Genomic DNA, 16,111 nt, shown 5'->3' with positions numbered 1-16,111 from the left:
AATTCAAATCAGCTCTTCCAGAACATTATTTTCGTCTGGCCATTGAACGCCTCTTGCATGCGGTTGTTGTTGGTTGCTGATGTGTTCCTTTGTAGCATATGATGTCTTGTACGCACCTTGCCTTTGCAGTTTTCGGTTTCTCCAGCCATTCAGACACATAAACTCTATCCAACAGCCCGTGATTAACCGCCAGAAGTTGTTTCCCTTCCTTCAGTATTTGTATGGAGAGTTTGCTGAAATTATACGTGCTGGAAAGATACGTAGGCCCAGGTATAACCGCGGCGCAACGAATTATTCTTCCAATCTGTTCGGCTGTTCTTCTGCTGCATCTACTACAACAATGACGGTATCACCTGTGGGTGTGTAGGTATGTGTGGTTTTTAATAGGTATACAAACAACTTCTAATGGCAAACGGAAGGAAGACTAATGTGGAAACGGTTGAGCTGTAGGTATCTGTCTGAGCTGGGCCTTGGAAGAGGTTTTTTATTCTCGTTTGCATAATATCGTTTGTTGGATGGGCCGAAACTGCATGATTCACGACAGGGTGTGACTCATGATGATTGATCGAAGGCTTTTGTCAAATAAGGAAATTCACGAAGATTGTTTGTATGATGTCATGTCCAGTCTTGTAAGCGGTCACGGTAGTCGACACATTTTCTGTGATAATTGACAGCTTTTGCCTCCGACACTTGGAAAACAAGCTATCATAGTACAGTACCAAACTCAAATGTCATACGACAGGCTCTGTCATATGACATTGTCGCCGAAGACCGTCACGAATGTATGTATTTTAGTTTTTCTCATAATAAGAGCTGCTGATGTTGTGCTTGTGTGAATTCTGAAAATAGCAAGCAATGATGTCCTAAGAATAAAATTTCTGATCAGAAATGGTTTAATTTACACCAAATTGAGGAATTAGAACGAAATTACTCATGTCATATGATAGTTATTTGATAATTTTCTTTTCGCTCGAATGTTATTCTACCGGTTGTGTTGTGTGAGAGAGACGACGGTAGAGCATGAGAGTAGGAATAAAAACAGACTGTCGCGCACGACAACGAAGCGAGTGTAGTAAAAAACGTCAACTGTTTCAACCCCTGCATGAGTCATGTCATGTCGAACAGTTTTTAACTGTTAACTAAAAGGAGGTGCTGTCATGAAATTTGAAATATGTACGGTGATTTGACGCATAAACTACAACTCATAAAAAGTATTTGTCAAACAGAGCCATGAAACAATGGTAACTGTAGAAAACTAGGATCAAGGAAATTATTATATGATTTCAATTATCTACAAATATATTTAATTTGATGATCAATATGAGATAAAATTACAGATACAAAAAATAAGCTTTGAAAATAAACAAAAATCCCAATTTAATTAAATAGAATCCAATAAATCAAGTCAAATCTAGGTTCATAATTGTTTCAACTGTTGCTACTTTTAGAAATTGTGAAATACATGAGATATTATAATAATAATTTTTATATGTAAGACGCAAGAAGAGGAGGTAAAGTTTGTGTATGACACAAAAATCTGTCTATTTCGCTTTCAAAGTGTCACAATTAGCGATTAGCTATAACGAATAGTATTTACTCACTCATCACGATTAATCATTACAGCTGAAATAGCTCTGAAAGCAAAATTTAGTGGTTATATGTGTCATACTTAAACTTTACCTCCTCTTCTTGCAAATTGCATATATTAATTATTATTATTATATCTCATTGTTTCATAATTTTTAAAAGTAGCATTTTAGCTGTAATGAGAATTTCCAAGCCTGCTCGGCATACTTAGGCTCTGAACCATTTGGTTGATTATTTTAACTTTTGCTTAAAATTTGACAGATGGAAAGTTATCGATTAACCCTGCTATCCGAGCGTGGTTACTTCTGACAGACAAGAAGTTAAATTTTGACAACTGTGGCTGAGTTCTTCTCGAAAACCGATCGATCGACAGCACAGGGATTTTCGAACATACAAAATAACTTTCGAAATGTCACTTTTAACCACGAGTTAAATTTAACTCGGCAAATGGTCCACAGCCTTAGTTTTGTTTACGCCAGCTCGGCAATTTTGTGTCGATATTTGCACAGCCGAGTACTCGCCATTACATTTTACTAAGATCTCAGCAAACATGAAGCAATCTCAGCCAAACTTTTTCCGAAACTCAGCCATCAAACGTCACTTTTGCTGAGATCTCAGCAAAATACGTTTGCCGGGAGCTCGGCTGTGCAAATCTCGGCAAAAATTGCCGAGACTCCGCAAACAAAATGTGCGTTGTTCTCTAATATTATTTTATTTTTACCAGAAACTGGTACATTTCTTGATGTATAAAAATGTATCATCTTTAAATTCCTAAAATACAGATAAGACTTCAACCCTATTCTCATGCATGCACTTGTGCACCAAGCGTGACAAATGCCATTAAGTACAATGTTCTGCACCAAAGTCGTCATTAGAAGATTTCCTTTTTCAAAGAACGATGTGACAGATTGCAATTTACCAGAACACCAGAGCTACCACACGCAAGCAGTCTGGCGAAACGAGAAGAAGCAAAAGCAAACATATTTACTCAGTTTCATAAGGGCTCATCCAGTTGGCAACCTATCTTCTGCACACACACACACGCTGGCAAAAAGACGATGACATTGCTGCAGAATGCAGCCGACTGTGATAAGATAAAACCTATAGCCTACCTCAGCCAAGAGGTGGATAATTAATGTTTTGCAACCGACAAACAGCCAACCGCGGCTGCGATGTGTGTCTTTTCTGGCTCTTTTTTCTTATAAATAAAACTTCCTAGAATGCACCTCGCTGGGAACTCTTTGAAGGCCATCCTCTCCGCATCGAACCAGACCGGAGGTACACCTGGAAAAATGCAATTATCTCATAAAGATGGTATGACAAGAATCTGCTTTGTTTCCTTCCGTCCAGATAAGACCCCCTCGCCGGCTGATGATGACGGCCTTTAAAATTAGTTGAATGCTTGCAGATTTCTCGGTAGCAGCGATCGGACATGGTGATCTGATCATATTGAGCTCATACAGTGAGCTCTATACCGATACGGATGGGTGTATCATCAGGGAAAAGATGATCTGATGTTTGCACCATTTGCTCCATGCACACGATGGGTAGATACTGGGAATGGAGTCAGATGTTGGATGAATTTTTAGGTTGGTATTCAGTGCTCTGTTTCACGACTATTAACGTGCTGGTGTTCAAAGGAATTAGCAGTGTCCAGCTGCAACATTTAGATGCTTAGCGTAGCATACTTATTATATGGAGACATGCACCCTTAATCACGTTTTCCAATGAAGCGAACTTTATTTTGAAAATAAAATAAACAAAACCGTATTAGTCCGAAAACGAGAATGAGGTCGAATATTGAATATTGCGATGAACATGGCATAAGATGCGGTAAACTAGCTTCGCACCAGCTGATAATGGTTTTGTTCTGTTGGTTCATATTTGAAAGTGTGCATTCTTTATTGGTACAGTTTTCTGGTTAATTTTATAAACTTGACTACCCATAATCGCAAACAGTCCCATTTGAATAGGAAATCAAGGAAAGATGTGACGGTTATGGGTAGTGGACCGCTTTCATAATTTTAAGCAACATTGTTGTAACGTGTAAATTATCAATATCGTCCACATTCGACACAGATTTGTTTGAATTAAAATCCTATGGAATAATTATGGACGACTGTCACCATGTTCTACTGTCGAAATTAGTTCCAGTCGAATAAAGCAATGTATTAAAAAGTTCGATTGGAATGGATTGCAACAGAAGTTAAAACTTTTACTGATGCAATTCTCTGTCAAATGAGCAAACGACTTGGCACAGTTCTTCTCCTTCTTCTTCGCATTTCAAGCTTAATGCTTATCGCATTTTAGCTTATTGCGTGCTCTCAACTTTATAACACTAAGATGCACTTCCACAGTTATTAATTGAGAGCTTTCGATGCCTGTACCATTTTTGCATCAGTATAATTGTGTGGCAAGTACAATCATACTCTATGCCCAGGGAAGTCGAGAAATTTTCCAACCCGAAAAATTCCTAGACCGGACCGGGAATCGAATCCAGCCACCTCCAGCATGGTCTTGTTTTGTAGCTGCGCCTTTACTGTTTGAGCTAAGGGAGGCCCCTACGACTTGACACAGGCCCTTCCGATTTTGATGAAACTTTCAACACGTCTTCAGCATTGGAGATAATGATTTTTCCACCGATCACCGATGATTAACTGAATACGGGCCTGGCGTAAATCGTTAGCATCCATACTTCTCACGCTGAAAGACTTGAGCTCAAATCTCACCCCGGGCAAGAAACAAATGACCTAAAATGTGTTAAACAAATCAAATAAACAGTAATCATTAGTTCAACGACAGATGAGCTTAAATTAAATTTTAAACAAGACGTTAACAGCAGAACTTCAAGTAAAGTTGCTTTAATTTAAAAAGTCTTAACTGCATAATGAAAGCACAACATGATATCTGACTAATGTCGTGACAATTGAAATCAACATGAGTATTCATTATGATAGAAACTGCAAACTTTAATATCGATTTGTTTTCATTTTGTTAGCCGACTTTGCTCGGGTAGTGAGTACGAATGATTTTCGTATTGTATTTCAAAGCAGTTTTCACGTCCGCACGAAATTAAGTTGTTGTATTGTACGAATAATTTTGGAAATTTACCTACGAATGTTTTGCATATTAGACGAAAAATTTGTTAAATCTACAAAATTCATGTATACAAAATGAGCTTACGAGAATCATTGGAAAAAAAAATTCAGTGTATAAAGCATGACCATGCTAGGGGTGGCTGTTTTCGATTCCCGGTCCAGTCTAGGAAATTTTCGGGTTGAACCATTTCTCAACTGACCTGGGCATAGAGTGTGATTATACCTGCATAGAGTATGAATCACAGAACAGAAGTGGAAGTGTGAACGAATCAGTGAATCAATAAGTGGGAGAACATTTTTGTTCACTAAGCGATGTGGATGAGTTTCACACGGATTTTCTATGTGCACTCACACCATAAAAGCATGCTAGGGTAAACGCTCCTATACTTGCGGTACGTTAGAAGCGTTAGGTTCCTATTGTTGTGTATTGAGTCTCCATGCACAACTATAGGAACCTAACGCTTCTAACGTACCGCAACTATAGGATCGTTTCCCCTACCTATATCAACTGCAGGCAAAGCTTGCCTTCTACCGCAATGTCTAGAGTCGCTGATACCCCCGTAGTAGTGCATGATGATAGTAGAATATCGGCTGATGAAGTGATAGCAGCTGTTAGAAGCACTAAAAACATGAAGGCCGCGGGTATGGATGGTGTAGTCAACCTCGAGTTGAAAAACTTGAGCATTGACTTCTTCAACCATCTTACCGTTATCTTCAACAAATGTTTGGAGCTTGGCTACTTCCTGAATGCTGGAAGTTAGCCAAAGTGATTCGAATACGCAAGCCTGGCAAAGATCCTACCACTAGTGCCAAAAGCTATCGCCCCATCAGCCTCTTGTCCTCCGTCTCGAAGCTATTCGAAAAGTTGATACTCAGCCGTCTGCTGGTGTTTTCAAATGATAATAACATCTTTCTCAAAGAGCAATTCGGGTTTAGGAAAGGCCACTCTACCATCCACCAACTCGCATGGGTTGGCATTGTTGGACGTCGAGAAGGCTTGTCAGGCAGATCATTCCAGGTCTACTTGAACAATGTCCCCTCTGATACGTTCAACGTAGATGCAGGGGTCCCTCAGGGTAGCCTGCTTGGGCCTATCCCTATCCTATTCAACATTTTCACGTCAGCCATACCTCCCCTGCCGGGTGGTGGTATCCTGTCAATGTTCGCAGATGACACCTCCATCATCTATAAGGGTCGAGTGATGCGTGTTCTAGCGAGTAAATTAAAATCAGGCCTGGATGTTCTGTCCGACTATTTCAAGAGCTAGAAGATTTGTATCAATGCAGCTAAAACACAAACCATTCTGTTTCCACACTCGAATTCACATCGGCTTGTTCCGCCTGCTAACGTAAAGATCCGCCTCCTAACGTAAAGATCCATCTTGATAGCACTTCCATTGAATGGTCGAGTGAAGTAGTCTAGCTTGGTCTCATCCTCGATAGCAAATTGCTATTCCGATCCCATGTGGACAAGACATCCACCAAGTGTAACATCTTGATCAGGTCGCTCTACCCTCTGATAAACAGGAAGTCCACCCTTAGTCCCTCAAAAACAAGCTTGCTGTCCACAAGCAGGTCATTCTGCCGGCTATTGAGTATTGTATACAAATCTGGGAGAGTTTTGCTAAGTGCCAACACCAAAAGCTTCAGAGGATCCAAAACAAGATCGTCAGAATGATCCTTAACAGTCCACCGCGAACTCGTAATTCTTTTTCACCACCTTTTTTTTTCTTTGTTCGGGATCTAACACCACTGCGACCAGTTATTTGATCTATTGTAGTATATCCCGTGTCCTTATTTTAGTGCATGTCGTATTACTCCATCACTATTGAGAAATGATGAAGTATTCGATTTTTTTACAGTTGTCATTCTTGCATTTATCGGAAGCATCCGACTCTAATTGAAAGGTTCCGCTATTTATACCCTTCGGAGTGTTGAAACACCCTCCAACGGCGCGCCCTTTTGTCAGTCAAAGTTGGATTCCTTAGCAACAAAATTAAGAAATAACACCGATAATGACCATGCATCAGAACCCTAGTCTTGAGCTCTTCAAACTAGCTCTTCAAACAACGAATAGAAGATTAGGAATTACATAGATGAAGGCTAACTAACTCATTTTTTCCTTGTTTCAAGATCATCCTCGGTGGCCAAAGCCAAGTTTTGTCACAATCAACAAGGCATAAAAAGTAACAAGGACTAAGATGTGTTCCTTGGATTACTGAAAAATCGTGTTCTCCTAGTTTGAAGTAGTCAGGACTAGGAATCGGTGGTAGATTTTAAATCCCGTAACGTACCACGAAAAGGTGATCTACCTACGTTACGGGGCAACGGGATTCACCACCTAGGTCTTCAAACACTCGAGGAACGAAAGACTTCCACGCTGGAAAGGTCTGCGATCAAACCACCAGATCATTCGTGATTTGGCAACCTAGTTCAAATAGTTAGGTAAGTTCCTGTGCTAAAGTAGGTAGGTTATCAAATTTTTAAATTCAAACGAAAACAAGCCCTGTAAATTGGGGCTAAACGCAATCATCACATTAGAATAACTCATTAACTATAACAAAGATGAAGAGCCAAAGGCTAACCAATTGAAATGTAAAACCAAATGTTGAAATTTAAAAAACCAGCAAATAGCAGGCTTGCTGAAACTTCTCAAACTCACTGGAGGTTTTAAAACACTCATGTCCTGCGAGTTTAGCCAGCCCTCACCTCGAGTGAGTGGCGGCAGGAATATGGAAGAAGTAAACAAAAACTCCTCGAGAGAGAGGGAGAGTGAACTTCAGCGAGAGGATGATTTGACGTGAGGGGCGCTTTTCGAGACTCCGGATGACTTTTTTGTTCGACGCAAGAAGCTCAGAGTTCACCCAGAGTGAGAGTAAGAGCGTGTGATAGAAAACATGAACATGAATGGCTGCAAACCTCACTCTCATTTTATCCCCCTTCGCTTACAAGCTCTGAAGCTCAGTGGAAGGATTTGGCAGTAGGCATTCTACTCCTCAGAAAAATGCTATGCTCGGCTCATTTCAAACTCGCGAGTGACGCTCCATCAAGCCTGCCAAATAGACGTAAATTTTACTACTACTTGCCTTCTACCGCTAGGTGCGCTAGTGTTCACAAACATAATATGGAGCCACTTTTGGGTCCTGTTCTGTGGTATGAATGATACTGGCTCAGAAAGCTCTCAATTAACAATTGTACATATGGAAGTGCTCACAGAACTCTTAGTTGAGGCCCAGTGTTGAGATGTAATTTATCTGTTCATCATCATTGGCACAATAGCGACACAGCAAAAAAAAAAAAAAAATTATATCACATCAAAGTGGATGCACTTCAATCGTGTCAAAAACATGGTGTAATCACAGACAAACAGGCATAACACATTGTATATTTCTAACTGTAAAACATCGTCGCTAAAACATTACCGCCATCTGTTGAGTACACTGTGGTGGGTAGTACGCTGAACAGATGGCGGTAGTGTTCAAACGTTAAACGCAAGGGCATTGACTATGCGCGCCACAGGTGGCGGTACTACCAACTATGATACCTTTAAATTGACCGTTAAATGCTTGTTCGATGAACAACTTGCGATTGTTATGTCTGTTTGTCTGTGGTGTAATATTACCTGCCAAAAAGGTCAAATACAGTGCAAGAACTGACATTACGCTGCTTTTACTGCATTTGTTTATTTTTGTGGCCATAAAAATTATATGAGATTTTCGACATGATTGAAGTGCATCCTCTTGGATGTAATATTAAAATTAATTTTTTGCTGTACACACAGCCTGTTTAGAAATACATAATTCTATTCTTAAAATCAAGTACCTTATTCACGTAATTAAATCAAAATCTATCCAGAGGATTGATATATCCGTATGCTATGCCGTGCCGCAAAATAGGAAAATGTTGTGGAGTTGGCGGATGGGAGCGTGGATATTGATGTTCTGAAGCACACTACGGCCATCAATATCCCAAGTAATAATTTTGGTTTTATGAGGGTTCTGTAGACCATGATTTAGACTTGTAGAATGCTATAAAACCGCGATAAAACCTGCAATATTACTTGGGTATGGTTACTCAGCACATCATAAACGGATATCCTCTGCAGGAAACTACGCCGGCTCGACAAATATTGAAGTCCATTCATCGCGTATCTTATCGTATTGTATTTTCGGGATTGGTACACGGAAGCCGCCATAATGCAGCTTTACCCAAACATGAGAAAATAGCTTATTAATACCAATTTCAGGTATGAAAATAGCATAACTGGCAGCCTAAATATGGTATTGACGAGCCTGACATAACCCGAGCAGGAACCGATAGCTAATCTATAACAAATGAATATCTTAATGTGGTATGATACCAGATTTTGGTATGATTGAGGTTATGATATTATTCAGTTATTGAAATATGTTGTAAAATATCAAATGAATACCAAAATAACAAAATGTGAAAGATCACAGTTTTTAGACAATAACACCTGAAAGAGTTATTGAATTGGTATTAGAAGACCATTAAAATAATAAACTATGGTATTCTGGCATCTAAAAAAGCATCTGTTATCAATTTGTTATTGTAATAACTATATTATTTATTAGTTTGGTATTCGTAGAACATTTTTGAGGTATTATTTTTGGTGTTTTACCTCTTATGTCAGCCTCACTAATACCATATTTAGGTTGCCAGTTATGGTATTTTCATACCTGAATATAAGTTATTTTTTCCTGCTTGAGAAGAGACCAGAAATAATACATAAAAAATGTTCTACGAATAACGAACTAATTCTAATAATTTGATTTATAAAAGATCTTCTAATTCCAATTTTTCAACTCTTTAAAGTGTTGTTGTCTAAAAACTGACAGAAAATGTTTTGTTATTTTGGTATTTATTTTATATTTTACAAAACATTTCAATACCTAAATAATACCACAAGCATATATAAGTATATAGGTTAGATATCGGTTCTTTCTCGGGTACCCGAATAAATAATACCAAATTATGATAATGCAATACCAAAACAATACCACACAGTTATTCTTTTGGTATTCAAATATCAATTGTTGTTATTACAAAGTATTTTGCATGCAATTTTTTGGTATAATTTTTTGGTATTTTACCTCTTATGTCAGTCTGATCAACACCAAATTTTGGTATCAGGTCAGAATTAGGTATTCATTATTTATTTTCTCCTGCTCGGGTAACGAAGCGTTTTTGTATTCTCTCGATGCGTGATACATGCACAGCATGATACGGAGTCCAAATTTGCACTCCATATTCAAACACGCTACGAACCAGAGAACAGTAAGGGAGAACAGCCTATAATGCACCCCTGGGGCAAAATGCCCACTTATAGACAAAACAACGATAATCTTTCCTCAGATGCATTTTCCGAGTAACGGATTGTGTTTCTTTTCAACTGGAGGTATCACAAATAATTTCTGAAAATGAAATCTTATATTGACCAACTAATTTCTTAAAAAAAATTGCACAGTTGATAAAATCATCGACTACAAATTAAGCTTGTATCAGTATATATCGCAAAAGAATGGAACGAATTCACTTTTCGTATATTTTTTAGATGTTTTACTTTATGAATAACAGTTTAACACTCTATTGAGACCTTATTTCTGATGTAACATAAAGCAATAACTATTTGAAATACCTCATGCCGTTGAATTCTCTACTTGCAGGTTATGGTGTGTCGCTATCAGGCGGTGCATTTTACCCCAATGTTTTGGTGCGTTTTGGCCATTGTTGTCGTGCGTCTTGCCCCAATGTTGTAGTGCATATTGCATCATGATTCAGGCGTTTTGCCCCGCTATCTAGTTTGGAACCGATTGAAAAAATGTTTTGTATTTCGAAATCACTCAATCATCGTAGAAAACATTGTAATTAACCATACTCAATTACTTTTTCCTTGATTTTAGCTTCCATAAGCTAGCAGCTGACGATTTATCTTTAACCGTGCATTTTGCAACATCCTACCCTACAACGATTTTATGGCGTGCACATCATCGAATTGTGCTGGATTGCGTCCAAGTATAAAATTTGCCTTTGCAATTGTCATGACTCTAAGATAAACCAAAGAACTTTATCAAGCAACGAATAATAGTAATAAAGCCAAAGAAGAAGATATGGACTAAAATCAAAAGTATTGGTAGAACAAACATTGTTCGGTACAAAAAGAAACGCTATCTATTGTAAGAAGAAAGTATGAATTCCAGCGACAATAGTATTGCCATTGTTTTTCAGTGAATGTATTATCAACAATCAAATGCCTCGAAGAATATAACCACTAAACTAATCATAAAGAATTCCCATATAAAGTCACAAGCAAGATTTCCGTTGACAACACACTCAGCCATTGCAGGACCCTCACAACGCCCCTTCAACGCATATATTCATTCAAGGAGCTTGTACTAAAATAGAAACTCATTGAATTTAAAACCAGTCACCAAGATACTCAGCGGCAAAAACACATTGTGTCGCTTTCGAAACAAGTTTGACAGAAAGATAAAAAGCCAAGTTGCAACAGCTAACAACAGCCTGTCCGTGGTTGGTCCGTTCACGGCCGAGAACCACAATCCCTAAATGGACAGTCAGTCGGCGACAGGCTCTCCCAGCTCCAACTCTGACACTGACCAACTCGCGCAACGTACCTACGTACGCTCGTCCGGTCGGTACGAGGTGCCGGTATTGAACAAATATTTGCTTGATCGACCGCGCGGCCTCATTCATTTCTTTGTTAAGCCAATACATTAACGGGTTCTGCTGTTGTTACTTTTTGTTGTTCGAAAATATTATGTACGAACAAAATGTTTTCGGCCCGGATATACCGATGAAATGAATCAGTGTTGGAGAACAACTACAAATATGCCCATCGAATACGACAAAACCGAGTCAGTGCGTGGGTGATCCAGTCCAGGTGAGGTAAATATTACGACCTTCAGATCCTCTTACCTTTTGCATAGCAGACGGAGGCGCTACAAAGTCCGACCAATATGGTCAGGCTGACGTGAACGAGCTTCATCTCGAGTGCAGTTCTCCTTCAGTAGCGGTCTGGGGTTTTTTTCCTCGCTTCTACCTTTCGATGAGGTGAGCTCTCCAGTTATAGCCACTTCTCGCCAGATGCTCTCCAATCCGTATTTTTGCTGGATAAGATAAACAACGAAAACTGTAAACAACCACCAATTGATGTAATTTCTTCACGTTTTAGGTTATGTAACTGACTATGAATAGATCTCTTCGTGATCCAATTCGAGTAGTACTTATCGTTGCACTAAAACTCTTTTCCGACTCTATCCCGTTCGAGTTTAATTCGAACAGCCACTAATTTCCCATAACTTTTTACTGCTTCATCATGAATCTCTCACTGGCACTGGCACCATAAATCAAGGTAATACCCGATACAATTTGCAATCACACTGGTCATATGACGCTGTTGAAGTGACGGCGACCTACAGAACGTGACAAGACAATTTTGTCAATCTGGCTAATAACGATACACGCACCCTTGAACACACTTTATGATTTATGGTAGCGCAAATGATTTTTTTTTCCGGCAATCAAAGATAAAAAATAGTACAGGAGCAACAATCACACCGAACTAAGTTGAACGCGCGAAAAAGTGAAAAACAAGTCAATGGAAAATGAGAGAAAAAATAGTTTTCGAATTAAACTTTCTAATTACGTGCAACTGGGAAGAAAGAGCAATCTTAAAAAAAAAAAGAACAGATAATAGGAGAACCCACAAACAGATATTGTACGCCTTGGCGATGACGGCTTCTCGGGCGTCGAGTGAGGTCGAGGTTGATATGGCTCTACGAGCTCTTCGAGAGAGTGGTGGGGGATTTCGCGCACGGCACGACGAGGTTCTCAGCGCTTAAACGCGAAGGCCGAGACTTAAGATTGAGACGAACGTGGTAGAGACGCACAATCGATCCCGGGTGCACCTTTCTACGGCTACGACTCAGCACAGACTGGTGATAGGTGAGCTCTCGATTGAGCCTGAGACCTGCACACGGTCAGCGGAATCGAGCGCGCGCGAGTGCCTATTCGCCACCGCGTCGCCGCGCCGGTTGACGGAGAGCGCTGAGAAGCGTTTTTTTTTTTGCTGTAATCGGCAAAGTTGTTTTACGTTTTCGCTATCTGTGGATGTCTTAAAGGTAACGACTGACTGGTATCAGAGCTCCCCGAAGGTGAGTATTGAGCTGTAGTTGGTGGAGCAGCAGACAGCCGGTGGGGTTGATGCATGAGAAGAAAATAATGAGCGGCAAATACTGTGTAGGGGATGCAGAGTGCATACATTAAGCTTAAATATGTTCGAGTGGTGACCGGTTTCATCTCAATTAAACACACAAAAAAAACTTACTAACTAGAGAATGACGGAATACAATTAAAATTTTGGTTCGTCGCTGAAGTTTTCTAGTAGGCGCATTGAAATCTCTTGAATAATCCGAATTAATTTGAGATACAAACACCTGTTGTTTGAGCAACAGGACAAACAATTTTATCAATTTTCCTTCTGTGTTGTGTAATGAATAGGGGACGACGGGGGAATACAACCATCCATTGGATTATGGAAACAATCGACTCTTTAAAAGATCAATTATTTGTTTTTTTTTATTCATCGTTTATTGGAATTTTTTTTTTTTTTTTTTTAATTACTTTATTTGTACAGGCTCATTCGAATAAACTTTACAGAGCCAAGTTATCATTTTCTTTATACATTATAAATGTCTTAAATCTAAAATTAAAGGATTGGAACCGATTACTCGCGGTCTTCTCGAGGTTAGTGGATGACAATTGTTTGGATCGGGAGAGGGAAAAGGAGATTTGGAATATGATTTATTATTCAAAAATTTCACTATTTCTAAAACAAATACTTAATCCTATCGACGTTATATCAACTCTGTAATTATACAATTATTACAGAAACAAATCTACAAAAAAAAAATACACACACACATACAAAACACAAACTAAACACAAGGTTAATCAAACTTACAATCTATGGTTAATATTCTTCAAGAAAACATATATGAGTTGCATAAACTCCAGATCGCGTCTAGCCAAAATATCCCGAACTGGAACATTAGGTTGTCTACCTCGAGCCCGAAGGGAATCGCACAGCTCAGATCTGACTCCACGATGCTCAGCACAAGACCAAAGGATGTGATCGGCGTCTTGGTAACCTTGTCCACATTCACAGAGATTGCTGTCTCCCAGCCCAACACGATACAAGTGAGCGTTTAACGAATAGTGATTGGACATGAGGCGAGACATCATACGAATGAAGTCTCGACCCACATCCAACCCCTTGAACCAAGGACACTTCGACACCTTAGGGATGATTGAATATAACCACCGTCCCAAACTCCCTTCACTCCATTTATTTTGCCAGCTGGCGAGGGACTGTTGACGATAAATGAAGAAAAATTCGTCGTAGGCGATTTGTCGATCGTAAATATCGCCTTCCATAGCGCCCACCTTTGCAAGCGAGTCCGCCTTCTCATTGCCCGGAATCGAGCAATGAGATGGGACCCATGCAAAGGTGATGACAAAAGATCTTAAAGATAAAGCACTCAGAAGCTCTCGTATTTTCATGAGAAAATACGAGGAGTGCTTTACCGGCCTCATGGATCGAATAGCCTCGACAGAACTGAGACTATCCGTAAAAATAAAATAATGATCTGGTGCAAGTGAGGCGATCGTTTCTATCGTATAATGTATTGCCGCCAGTTCAGCAACATATACGGAACAAGGAGCATGAAGCATTCGAGAGGCGCTATGAAATTCGTTATAAATACCAAAACCAGCGGACGCCTCTATTAGTGATCCATCTGTGAAGAACGATCTTGCGGAATCAACTTGGCCAAACTTTGCAGCGAAAATTGACGGAGCAATCATGGAACGATGATGCTCTGGGATTCCGCGAATCTCTTGCGTCATTGATAAATCAAAATGAACAGAACTGTCGAAGTCGGAGAAGCAAACACGATAGGGATTATGCTGCGAAGGGCTGACATCCTGTGTTATGTACACGTAGTACAATGACATAAAACGAGTTTGAGGGTTTAGCTCAAGAAGCTTCTCAAAGTTTGCAATCACCAGTGGGTTCATAATTTCACAACGGGTGAGGAGCCTGAGGGATAATTCCGAAAACCGATCAGAGAGTGGCAACATGCCCGCTAACACTTCGAGACTCATCGTATGAGTCGAGTGCATGCATCCTAACGCGATACGAAGACAGCGATACTGGATCCGTTCCAGTTTGATGATGTGCGTTTTAGCCGCCGACTGGAAGCAAAAACTACCGTACTCTAAAACCGATAAAATCGTTGTCCGGTACAACGTTAGAAGATCTTGCGGATGGGCTCCCCACCACGTTCCGGTAATTGTTCGGAGAAAATTGATCCTTTGTTGGCATTTCCGCTTCAGATACTCAATGTGGGATCTCCAGGTGCATTTTGAATCGAACCAGACCCCAAGATATTTGAAGGACATAGAATGAGTGATCGGTTTACCCAAAAGTTGAAGCTTTGGTTGTGCTGGGCTATGCTTCCTAGAAAAAACGACCAACTCAGTTTTCTCCGTGGAGAATTCGATACCTAGCTGGATAGCCCAAGTAGACAAATTGTCTAAGGTATCCTGTAAGGGTCCTTGCAGGTCGGCCTCTCTGGGTCCTGTCATAGACACTACTCCGTCATCTGCAAGTTGTCTCAACGTGCAGTTGTCCCTTAGACAATTGTCAATTTCTCTGACGTAGAAATTATACAGAAGGGGGCTTAAACATGAGCCCTGGGGGAGACCCATGTAGCTAAATCGTGAAGCTGTAGAGTTTCCATGAGAAAAGCTCATATGTTTCTCTGACAGCAAATTGTACAAAAAGTTATTAATTAATGGAGAAAGGCCACAAGCGTGGAGTTTGTCTGAAAGGACTTCAACCGATACTGAATCAAAAGCCCCCTTAATATCCAAGAAGACAGAAGCCATTTGCTCTTTATTAGCAAAAGCCAACTGAATTTCAGTGGAAAGCAACGCGAGACAGTCGTTCGTTCCCTTGCCCCTACGGAAACCAAATTGAGTATCTGAGAGTAGGTGGTTCAACTCAACCCATTTGTCCAGGCGAAAAAGGATCATTTTCTCCAACAATTTTCGAATACACGATAGCATCGCAATGGGACGATACGAGTTGTGATCTGACGCGGGTTTTCCAGGCTTTTTAATGGCTATAACTCTCACCCGCCTCCAATCATCCGGAACAATATTAAGCTCCAGGAACTGACCAAACAAGTTCAACATGCGCCTCTTAGCGACGTCTGGAAGGTTCTTCAACAAGTTGAACTTGATTCTATCAGCCCCCGGAGCCGAATTGCCACACGAAAGGAGCGCAAGTGAGAGCTCCAGCATTGAAAAAGGCTGGCTGAT

General features: G+C 40.0%; 1 protein-coding gene across 3 annotated transcripts in view; it reads right to left on the bottom strand.

Moving 5' to 3' along the window:
- The window catches only part of qsm (Zona pelucida superfamily protein qsm), a 220,843-nt gene extending 208,170 nt beyond the window's left edge, over positions 1–12,673 (bottom strand). The window contains exons 1-2 of one of the 3 annotated variants that reach the window (XM_065228454.1): positions 12,433–12,673; positions 11,642–12,287 (exon numbers count right to left, since the gene is read on the bottom strand). In XM_065228454.1, coding sequence (XP_065084526.1) covers positions 11,642–11,711 — 70 coding nt within the window. In that variant the 5' untranslated portion in view covers positions 11,712–12,287; positions 12,433–12,673. The remainder of the gene's footprint in view (positions 1–11,641; positions 12,288–12,432) is intronic. The other 2 variants (XM_065228455.1, XM_065228457.1) reach the window with 2 other exon arrangements.
- Between the last annotated feature and the right edge of the window lie 3,438 nt (positions 12,674–16,111).

Source organism: Ochlerotatus camptorhynchus, unplaced genomic scaffold, assembly GCF_037179485.1.
Source record: "Ochlerotatus camptorhynchus isolate MF236.1 unplaced genomic scaffold, CSIRO-AGI_Acam_v1.1 ptg000291l, whole genome shotgun sequence".
Lineage (NCBI taxonomy): Eukaryota > Metazoa > Arthropoda > Insecta > Diptera > Culicidae > Ochlerotatus > Ochlerotatus camptorhynchus.
The sequence above is the reverse complement of the archived record's forward strand: the minus strand, read 5'-3'. Positions and strand labels throughout refer to the sequence as shown.